The sequence below is a fragment of the Limanda limanda genome, chromosome 22 (genome assembly GCF_963576545.1).
Source record: "Limanda limanda chromosome 22, fLimLim1.1, whole genome shotgun sequence".
Classification (NCBI taxonomy): Eukaryota; Metazoa; Chordata; class Actinopteri; order Pleuronectiformes; family Pleuronectidae; genus Limanda; species Limanda limanda.
In genome coordinates, this window is record NC_083657.1 from 11,607,838 (window position 1) to 11,619,423 (window position 11,586).

General features: G+C 42.2%; 1 protein-coding gene and 2 non-coding genes across 3 annotated transcripts; all 3 read left to right on the forward strand.

The window, feature by feature from the left end:
- The first annotated feature begins 1,731 nt into the window (after positions 1-1,731).
- Positions 1,732-7,898, forward strand: snx15 (sorting nexin 15). The gene is made up of 7 exons (XM_061066114.1): positions 1,732-1,927; positions 3,251-3,407; positions 3,889-4,004; positions 4,209-4,524; positions 4,618-4,785; positions 5,553-5,750; positions 7,327-7,898. Exons 1-7 carry the CDS (start codon positions 1,829-1,831, stop codon positions 7,458-7,460), a joined length of 1,188 nt encoding a protein of 395 aa, XP_060922097.1. The 5' UTR covers positions 1,732-1,828; the 3' UTR covers positions 7,461-7,898.
- trnal-aag (transfer RNA leucine (anticodon AAG)) lies at positions 6,356-6,438 on the forward strand. The gene has a single exon. It is a non-coding gene; the product is annotated as a tRNA-Leu (tRNA).
- Positions 7,103-7,185, forward strand: trnal-aag (transfer RNA leucine (anticodon AAG)). The gene has a single exon. It is a non-coding gene; the product is annotated as a tRNA-Leu (tRNA).
- Positions 7,899-11,586: the final 3,688 nt, after the last annotated feature.

Genomic DNA, 11,586 nt, shown 5'->3' on the forward strand with positions numbered 1-11,586 from the left:
GTCACAGATTATCCTGCAGCCTGAGTACAACCTGTTTGGAGACTGTCAGGAACTGATTAAAAGAAAAACCAGCAGAGCAGGTTATCTGTAATTAAATATTGACCTCATTTGTGGCAGCAGACATTTCCCTTTCAACTAAACATGTAATTACCAAGAGGAAAGCAGCAGCGGGGAAGATGAACTCTGACCTTTGAGCTACAGCCTCCTGGACAGAAACTCTTACTCTACCTAACTACCATTCAAAGTGTTGACAGGGTTTTGAACACAGGGGATAAAACCTAGAGACCAACTTTTATGAATAATGTGGCTCTTCCCACCCCTTCATGTCTTTTGAAAGTGTTGCGAAATGTGAAAAGGGAAATAGATATACGCCTTGGAAACGGTTTGAAGGGATTGTATGTATACACAGCTGGAATTTCCTTTGCATTACTTTGATGTCTGTTGTGTCTCTGTCTGATGTATTGTCTCAAACAGGGTATGTCCAGGGCTTTTATGTGGTTTTCTTATTTTAACATCTTGACACAGAGACATCCACGTTGGTTCATTCACAAGCTACATGTACAAGTATAGATATACCTCTATCATCAAGCTATCATCAAATAAAATTCACTAACCGCCATTTTCATTTGTCAGTTCCTCGTCCAAGTTAGTGTGTATACAACTGGGTAAATTATACAACCTTTGGCGCCCCCTGGAGTATTTTAATGTCCTCTACACTTATAAACCACTGGCAGACATAATGTTGCAGATATCGTGACACATTTTAATTTGCATGACACTGACTGACAGTTTAATTGAACATTTCTACGGCTGCAAAATGGCCTCTCAACTAAATTCTGTAATGGAGGATTGTCCTTCTTGAATCCTGAAACAATGGTAACCTCATCATGCTGGATCAATGCAGTTGGAGTTTTGAAATGTGATAATAATTGCAGAATATAAATACATATAAAATACAGAAACTAGTGTAATGATCTGACTTTAGACCAATTTTAACTGGATCTGAAACTCCTAAAACACAAATAGAAGGACTGACCTCATCCACAGCAGTTTCTATGTTGTTTCCATCACTGTGTCTGTGTTTGTATGGAGAACACGAGTAAATAAGAATTAACTTAGATGTCAAATCATGTATTATTATATATTGTGTTTTTTGTATGTATTAAATATTAAAATTGACATTTCACACTGAAACGTTGCCGCAAAATTTAAGAAAATATGAATATATATATATATATATATATATATATATATATATATATATATATATATATATAAGCAATTAGGTTAAAAAATAATAGTATTTAAAAAATAATAGTATTTAATGTTATCACAGCCTCTTTGACATATGTCGCTTACAAAAAAGAAAAAAAAAACACAACATATATAATAAACGGACTGCGACTAAAAAGAATAAATCGTGAGAGAAACTAAGTGTTTTAAAAAATGTAATAGCTTACAAACATGGACAGAATAGAAACATCATCACAAAGTAATTGTGACGTAAAGAAAATACATTAGTACAGCTGGATAATAAAGGAATTGACAATAAATGAAACAATAAATACAAATTAACATACTTACAAATATAAACTATAAAAGGTAGGCAGTGCAATCAATACAAAAAAATTAATTAGTCATGCATCTACGATTATTCGTTTTAAAATAAATTCGACGTCGAACACCGCTACGCAATCACGCACTCGCGACGTCACCAGCCCGGAAGTGAGTGGAGAGGAGGGCGGCACGGGAGGATCACAACACAGCCTCGGCAGCCGATGACAGCTCCGCTTTCTATTTTCTGTTGTTTCCGTCAACAAAGAGGAACATGTCGCGGAAAGTCAAGGAGGAATATCACCGGTTCTTCTCCGTCACCGAGCCGCGGACACACGAGAAGGGACACACCGAGTACCAGGTGTCAGCCCGGGTGGGTTCCTGCTCTTCACCATCAACACTGCAAACTGAGTTGTACACATGTTGTTATGTGTTGTCTCACGTCACCTTACATGTGCTTCTTATTCCTCAAACTAAACTGGGCACACTTGTTTTCCAGTGTTTTATTGTAGTTAGTTACGTCAATGAAAAGTAGCTTCCTGTGTGTTGTTATTAGCTTATAACACAATGTCATCTGACGATCTGAGCACTGTGTGTAGGGAAAACACAAAGACTCAATGGAAGCACAATGGCTCTTTTCTCTGAGGCCGTGGGGAACAGGGAGAGAAACACAGAGAACTTGTGATCCAGCCCCATGACCACACACCACCCCCCCTCTTGTTCTGGACACAGGCATTCACATCAAATCAAACAGGATCATATCTGTGGAGTTGTGATTCAAGGCTCAGTCACGCTCCTCATCGGACATCCAAACCAACCCGTGACTTGTGCAGCGACTGTGGTGCTGTTTTTGATGCAAAACATCTGGAGCACTAGCATGTCAAAGAGAAAAATGCAAATCTCATACTCTTCATTGCAGTTGCACTAATCCTATGCTCTGAATTATTAGAAATGCATCAATAGTACAAAGAAAACTCTTTACACAGAAAACTTCAGGACAAGTGCAATGCAGCATTTCAATATACATTTCTGAAATAAAAAGCATTTTGTAAAACAAATAAAATCATTATAATTCATAACTAAGTTCAATTTTGAGCATGACATGCAAATCCAGTGAGTGAAAGAGTCCAAACAAAGAGGACATTTTATGATAAGTAATTCAGGATTAAAACATTTTTATCTTTCATGAACATTTGCAGCAGTTTGAAAATGAAAAGGTTTTTCCGCAGGTGTCCAGTGGCTGGCAGCTACAGGAGCACATGATGAAGACAAAATGAATATAAGATGATATGAAATACTGAAGTGTTCAGGAAAGATGTCTTAAAAAGAAAGTGTAAAACCCGACAGGGAGACGTGGCTTTAAAGCTGGACAGACTGGTCTTCTGTCAGCTCATCTGGAGTAACTGGAATAAAACCATTTTGACAATCCTGATTAGAACTGAACATGTTGATGAATTTTTTACTGGGTCAGAAAAAAATTATGGAAACTCACAAAAAAACGAGAAACTTGTCCGCTCCGGCAAGGTGGTCCCTGCAGTGGACACATGTTTATCCTGACAACTTAACACATTTGGCCACTTCATTTGAATTTCAAACTGGTTGCCACCGGGAGGCCAGTCCTGGTTGGTCCTGGGCTTGGAACCCAACACAGAGTTTGTGAAATAATCTCTCCTCTCTCCTCTTGTGTTTCTCGTAGTTTGTGTCCAAGCGCCACCCCGAAGACGTGAAGGAAGTGGTCGTGTGGAGGAGGTTCTCGGAGCTGAAGAAGCTCCACGGGGAGCTGGCCTACACGCACAGGAATCTGTTCAGAAGACAGGAGGAGTTCCCGTCGTTTCCTCGTGCACAAATGTTCGGTAAAATGATGCAAAGACCGCGTTACACTTTCGTTGGGCAAGCTGCAAGGACAAGACAAAAACAGAAAAGCATAATAAACTTTCTACAATGTCAGAGATGTTAATTCATCTAGATTTTGAGGCCAGTGTTGGCAGTTTTTTTTATGCAAATATCGAGTTGAGGTTATTTCCTGTTGAGGATCTACTTTCCCGTCTGTAGCCTTTTGTAATGACGATTGTGACATTTCCCCTTGGTCTATGACATCATATTTCAGCAGTTGCAGATATACAACCTCACTATTTACAGTGATCTTTAAGGCAACATATAGCTGCTATGTTGCTATCTTGTGGAAAGGTTGAATCAAAAAAGGGAAATAATAGATCATTTGAACAGCAACACACATTGTAAGCTTTTACTAGTCTCTTCTTTTTCTGCTGGCACGAGCATCCTCATCAGAGTTGTCATTTATTGTTTTTTGTGTGGTGTGTATTTCTGCTTCAGGAAGGTTTGAGAACGCTGTGATTGAAGAGAGAAGAAAGGCAGCAGAGGCCATGTTCCTGTTCACGACCACGATACCCGCTCTCTACAACAGCCCACAGCTAAAGGACTTCTTCAGAGTAAGACTCTCTCATACGTTGCTGTCAGACATGCACTGAAGCGCGGACATTTCCTGAATTTTTTCCAGAGTGAGAACTCAAATGTCCCAGTCAGGTTATTGAATTCCTGCCAGTGTGTCTGGGAGATGTCAGAGTGAGCCCATGCGCCCATTTGCTTTATCCCTCTACTCTTTCTACATTTCACATACCTCTCCCTCCTCCCAGGGCGGCGAGGTCATTAGACCTCTCGATCCAACCCCTCTGTCCTCCGCCGGGCCTCTGCCCCCCCCTCTCATCCCCCTCCCCAAACGGAGGGCCTCCGACTGTGAGCCCGCAGAGGAGGAGGAGGGGAGGGAGGCTCCCACTTTACCCCAGGACCTGGGAACCAACCTGGGTTTAGAAGTGGGAGAGCCAGAGGTGGCGGCCGAGGCTTACAGCGAGATGGGAGGCTCCCCGAGAGAAGAGGAGCGAGAGGAGCAGGAGGAGCAGGAGGAGCAGGAGGAGCAGGAGGAGCTCAGCGATACAGAGCTGGATAACAGAGGTACACAGAATCTTCTGGACTTAACCATGGTCTGTTCTTTTCTCTTCTCTTCTTCTCTTGGTTTTACCTTTTAGTCCATGTTTCCACCAACAGCGCCATCTCCTGACCCAGCCAGGAAACACAAATCACAAGACTCCATTGAAGAGTTTGATTCCCTGTTCGACTCAGTGGGAGAAGAGCGTGTTCCATCCCCAAAGGAAGTAGATCAAGCTCCGCTGTCTGACAACGACTTGGCCGTCTTTGATCCCTGCTATAAACAAGGTGAAAATAAATGTGAATGAGAACGTTTAGTTGAACTTTGTTTGAAAGTCTTGTGAAGATTCAGTGTTTTTTACCTTTTTTTTTTACCTTTTTTCCCTAAACTGTAGAAAAGCACATTGAACCTCATCTCGTTTCATCTCATTTCTAAGTTTCTCTTTAGCCCAGCTTTGTCAAAACCATAACTCAAAACATTAATCATTAGAGTTTCTGACTAGTTTCTCAATCTACAGTGTATTATTGTTGAACTACCTTCTCCCAGCTGTCGCAGATATAACTATGTCTTTTCACTTGTGCATGAGGTTTTCCTCTCTAAGAAATGTTGTCTGCTGCTCAGCTAATAAGACACACCTCTCTAATGGTTTATCTATTTTACTTTGTGCTTTCCCAATGGTGTCTATTTATACTTTTTACATTGACTAGATTTATTCTTGGCACAGTCGAGAACAACCCACCCTCCCCTGTGAGTTCTCTCGCAGTGTCAACAGATGGTGGTACGTGGGTAGCGTGGCCGAGCGGTCTAAGGCGCTGGATTAAGGCTCCAGTCTCCATTAGAGGTGTGGGTTCAAATCCCACCACTGCCAATTTTGTGTTTCAAATTCACTGTACTCCTCAGCTTCATGAAGCATTAATGACAATGTAATTACAACTGTGTAACAGAGTGAAATGATCATGAAATCCAGATAATCTGTTCACCTCTTGACAACTTTACTCAATGTCTCTGTGTTTGTTTAAATACTTCTATCTTCTCTCTCTTTTATCTATCTCAGATAGATCTGGTTCCTCCTCGGACCACTCAGAATTGTTCTCACTGCCGCCGACCAGTCTACAAGGAGGCGACGTGGGTTACCTGAACCAAGCGGCCACTCAGCTGACATCTGCCATGAAGCAGGAGAAGGAGGGAGAGTTCAGCGCTGCTATTTGCGGATACAGGACGGCCGTGGATATATTGATCACTGGAGTTCAGGGTGAGAGAGAGGGATTGAGGAACGTGGGCTGATGACAAGGGAAGCGGGGTTGGGGTTTTAAAGTATTTAGTTTATAATAATATAGAAATGTTTCCATAATACTGATTAAAGATCTACACGCTAACGAGACATTAAAAGGTAGATTGCACCTCCTTTGGTTACCAAGCCGGTTTAAATTGGTATTTTTCATTCAAAATAAAATCCATCGGCAGAGTTTATGTTGTGCCTTTAAGTTGAGAGCTGTTTGCTCTGTTGAAGGTATCAACTCTATAGTACTTATTCTGATGTGCTGTGTATACGCCACCACATTGACAAATTGATTGTGCACAGATGGACTGAGCTCACCCAAGCAAATGTGGCATGTCATAATTAGACCTCATAGTAAATTCAACAACGCCATTTTGTTTTAGTGAGGGTAAATGTGACTGTGCTGTAATTCTATTGAGTCACAAATGGATGACTTATCAGGTCAGTCTGCTCCTATGTCTTTTTGTTTAGTTTCAAGCGGTTGAAGGCTTCAGTGTCATTGATTAGATTCCTTTCCGTTACATTTTGCCGACAGAAGTCAGAAAGAGTATCACACACAGAATTGCTGTGGGTTACAGGGTAGCGTGGCCGAGCGGTCTAAGGCGCTGGATTAAGGCTCCAGTCTCCATTGGAGGCGTGGGTTCAAATCCCACCGCTGCCAAGAATGTTTTTCGTATTCACCACACTCTTCAGCTTCATTAAGCATTAATGACAATGTAATTACAAATGTGTAGCACACTGTAATGATCATAAATGCAAATCATGTTTCACAGGTATGTGTATAGACAAAACAGAGTTTCTGACTATGTTCTTAATCTACAGTAACTATATTATTATGGAATAACCTTTCCCGAGATGGCGCAAAACTGTCTTCTTACTTGTGCATGTGATTTTCCTGTCTCTCAGAGAAATTATAGTTTGCAGTAAACTGAGAGTTTACTTCTCTGAGAGCAAAGCACAATATTGGCTGGGACACGTGAATATATATTAGTAGAAAACACAGTACAAACATATATACATTACAAGCAGTTTATGTGCAGATCTCAATTTGTGACAAGAGCTAGAATGGAAAATGCCTTAATTGAAAATTAAGTCTACACCTTGTGGCGTATACATCAGAGTCAGTCATGCTCAGATCTGTTTGCATGTTATCTGCTGCTCAGCTAATAAGTCACACAATGGTTTATCTATTTTTACTTTGTGCTTTCTCAACGGTGTTGTCTATTTATACTTTTTGCATTGACAAGATTTGCTCTTGGCACAGTCGAAAACAGCCCGCCCTCTTATGTGATATTTTTTTGCAGTGTCAGTTGCCGTGAAAACATGGTAGCGTGGCCGAGCGGTCTAAGGCGCTGGATTAAGGCTCCAGTCTCCATTGGAGGCGTGGGTTCAAATCCCACCGCTGCCAAATCAACTTTATGAAAATGTAAAGGAAGCAGCCGGATGAAAATTAAGGAAGCAGCCGACTATGTTCTAAAGTTCATCGATAAGAAATGTGACATTATGCACCCTGGTACAACTGAAAATCTTCTCCCTCTTGTTCTTTTAGGAGACCTAGATCCAGTGCGCAAGGAGTCTGTGATGAGAAGGACCGCCCAGTATCTGAAACACGCTGAGCTGCTGGTCGACAGGCACTCCTCACCCACACACACTCTCACATCTGCACATGCACAGGGCCCATAGATGTATATTTATATACACTGCTCCTACAATGAAGGCAAATCACAGATAACGCTCAGGGTTGTGACACACATACGGATAGACAGTATGCAGACTCACATACACACAGTGAGATCACCTGGACCTGATACCAAACTACAGCACACTCTCCTGAAGTACACACTACACTGCAGAGTGTTTCTTTGGCTGCTTTTGTTAAGTGAAAAAAAATCAGTCATTTACTAAATCTAAAAAGCTGGAAACTAAAATTGACTGTAAACCTAATGGATTCATCGATAATAATCCTTCTTCTCTCTCTCTCTTTCCTTTTGTTAAATTCTTACTTTCATTTCACAACGTCCTCTTGTTGAATACAGTAATGTGTTTGTAATTTCTTTAATTTGCATTTTGCACAAAAATGTTTTGTTAATAAATATGATTTAAATTTAAGTCAATAACAAATCTGTTTCCTTTCGTTAATGTTATAAAGAGCAGTTGTTTCACCCGAACCTCGGTTAGAGTGTTGCATGACATTATCAGACGGTCCAAATAACTGTCAACAGGCCGGGATATTCTGGGAGGTTGAGTCCAGTCAGGGGTCAGACATGAGTCACGATCACTCTCCATAAACAATTCCTAGAATGTATTTTGATGGCAAATTATAGTGTTGTGTTATTTAACCTGCAACTGCAGATACATATATGTTTACGTGAGGCAAGAAGCTCTGAGGTTTCAGTAAGTACAGCTCAACCACACAAAACGACCTGAAGCTATTCAGCTGATAGATTTATTCTTTCTATTGTCGTCAGTAGTATTTATTATTTATTTTCAAATTATTCTTGAGCTGTAAGTCGCCTCTCAACAGGATCCATCAGTTCTTGGAGGTGTGCAGTAGCATGGCAGTCCCCCTGAGAGGCGCTGTTGGTCATTAGATGATAACGCTAACACTTCCTACAAAAAGAAACTCATCATCTGTGTTAACACTTAAAAATCTGAAAAATGTTCACGTTACTTCTCCCCAGCAGAGCAATTTTGTTCTTAAATCACAAACGTAGTTACTGAAATAAGCTTTACACAGTTGCAGCTATTTCTGCTTTTTCTTGTGTTAAATGTTCTGTGTGTAAACGGCTTCCTCCAATGGGAAGTTAAAGTTAAATCATAAACATGTCTATCAGGCTGCTGCAAACTGGTCATTAACACATTATATATATATATCCATTATTCATCATCCATTTTGATGTATGATAGTAAGCGCTTGTGCTACTTCACTTCCCCAATTTGCGGTCGTAAAGCTGTTTCCTCTTTCCAGACTTTGAAATGTTAAAGAGGTTTCTTTGCAATGCTGAGTATGGTATGCTTAGTATATATTGATTGATAACATATCCAATATATTCACATGGACACTGTTTTCCTGTGTGTACTGTGCTAATAAACTCATAAACCCTTTAATCAACCGCTCACCTTTAGGGATTCAAGTTTCAGAATCAGACCAATCTCACGTTTAAGGGTAAAGTTTTGTGTGTACTATTCCAACAAAGCGGGAGAGTGGTGGATGGAGAGAAGAATGGGATGCAAAAGAGAGGGGGAAAAAGAGAAAAGAGATCAGTGCCATGCAGCAGAATCCCTTCTCTGGAGAGCAGAGTGGGATGGAGGCAGGACTGGAAGGACAAACAGATGGAGAGGCGAACAAAAAAAGAGGAGGCAGGCGAGAGGAAAAGACTCCCCTTTCTTTCTCTCACCCGATGAGAGAAAAAGAGGGTTTGCAAGAGATAACAGAGAGGATGGAGGAGAGGAAGAAAAGGAGGGATGTGATTAGTGGATAAGCAGAGATCATCCCTCCATTGTTGAAGGGATGGAAAAAACTGACCCTCCCTCTATTTTCATCCCCTCGTACCTCTCTTTCTTTTTTTTCAAAATCGCTTTGTTTTGCATTGTGGAGGATGGAGGGATGACGGAGACTGCGAGAGATAACATTGGTCCATCCTGTTATACATCCCTCTCTTTTTTTCCTCTCCGCTCTCTCTACCTCTCTACCGCTCTGTCCATCTCTCTTTCTAGTGCCGCACCTGTGAAACGCGGATGTGAGAGGAAGATGGAGAGACAAAGAGATAGAGAGGGGTTGGAGAGAGGGATGAAAGGGGGGCTCACAACATTAGCATGCTGAGAGTGTCGGCACTCTCCTCTCTTTTCTCTCCCTCCATCTCCATCCCTCTTTCCTTCCCTCCCTCTGTCTCTTTTTTCCTCACTGGTCACTGCAATTATACCATCAAAACACTCCAGCCTGAGAGCATAATAGCTTCCCCCTGTGTGTGTGTGTGTATGCGTGTGCATGTTTTTGTGTGTATGTGTGCGTGTGCGTTATCATGAGAGATAAAAAGAGAGGGATGTGTGTGTATTTGTGCATAATTTAGTGCTTTACATGGTGCATTACGTGTGCATGTATGACATGGAGGGCAGCTGTTGGTGTGAGTGTGGACGCCAAAACTGGATCCACTGCGAGTGTGGGTGCACATGAGTGTGTGTGTGTGTGTGTGTGTGTGTGTGTGTGTGTGTGTGTGTGTGTGTGTGTGTGTGTGTGTGTGTGTGTGTGTGTGTGTGTGTGTGTGTGTGTGTGTGTGTGTGTGCGTGTCCAAGTATCTTTTGAGTCCTACCGGCTAGAAAAACAGCTTCTCCAACCTCTGACCAAACACACTCTTAAATGCACGTTAAGAGACCCACTTTACATGTGTGTGTGTGTGTGTGTGTGTCTAGTTAGTTCCTATTTACACACACATACAGTACAAGCTGTCTCACACTCACACACACTAATGGACGCACACATGCATACAGTCATGGCTTTGAGACACAAACCGTTATGACCTACATGCCCAGTGGGTCATCGTTAAGCCAAATAGCACACTCTGACACCTTTGGCCGCACACACACACACACATACATAGACATACACGCACAAACACACACTAACAGACACACACACTCATTATATCTCGCTCTCTCACTCTCACTGTTTTTGTTTTTGTTCTCTCAACTTCCTCCATCCCTCTCCCCTTCCACCCTATGTCTCTTCCTTTTTTTATCTCATTCTGTAACACACACACACACACACGCACGCAGCCCCCCCCCTCTATGTGCCTGTTATCCCTCTCTGTCCGTTTGTTTCTCTCTGTCACCTTGCCCTCAGCTATTCGAGTATACTTCTGTTGCTCTCTCACACCCCCACCTCTCGCTCTCACACACACACACACACACACACACACACACACACACAAACACACTCGTTCTCTTTCTGTCTGTCTTACCCTCGCTCGCTCGTCCAATCTGTTTCTCTCCCTCTGTCTACGTATGTTATCGGTTTCTGAGTGTCTGTCTCCCGTTGACACTGGTAAGTAGCCTATAGTCAGTGTTATTTTTAATGCGACTGATTCATGGGCCGTATATAGAGATGGAGGACGCGTCTCCTTTTCCTCCCACTATCCCGAAAATGAAGCCAAAATATCCCGGATATGAACGCTGCCATCTTGTGCATTGGGAGTGTGTGCGGTGGCGATCGGGTTGTGGAGCCTGAACAATGCATTTTACGTGTATTTCCATCGGCTTTACCTGGAAACTTGAGAGAAAACATGAGAGGTCAAAACAGGTCAGATAGAAAAGGTGATCAGGAGCTGCACCGATCATGAAACAATCATAACACGCAAATAATCAGACTCTTTAAAAGTCTATGTGGAACCTTCATCCATGTGTTATCTATGTATCTTCCTAACTCAACCTTGGGTCCTATATGCATACCCCCCCACCCCCCCACCATACACACACACACAATGCTTAGTTAGTCCCAACTCTCTGTGGGTTCAGGCCTGTGTGCGACCCCCCCCTCACATTATGCACAGTCATCTGAACCGTTGTTAATATGAAACTATTGATTACCGCAGCTTTAACGTGGTCTCACCCACTCCCTGCACTTCCCACTTGTTTGTGTCCCGTCCCGGATTGTGTCCTCTCTGCCCTGCTCTCTCCCTCTTTCTGCTCTTTTCTGTTTCCCCTGCTTTTTCCAACCCCCCCCCCCTTCCATCCCCCCCGTCTCCCCCATCACTCTCGCCCATGTAAGTAAATCAATGAACATACACTTTATGCCATTTATTGATCCTATTTG

Coding starts and splice junctions, on each gene's coding strand:
- snx15 (XM_061066114.1), top strand. CDS start 1,829: ATGTCGCGGAAAGTCAAGGAGGAATATCACCGGTTCTTCTCCGTCACC. Junction 3,408..3,888: donor TCCTCGTGCACAAATGTTCG/GTAAAATGATGC, acceptor TTTCTGCTTCAG/GAAGGTTTGAGAACGCTGTG. Junction 4,786..5,552: donor TGATCCCTGCTATAAACAAG/GTGAAAATAAAT, acceptor TATCTATCTCAG/ATAGATCTGGTTCCTCCTCG.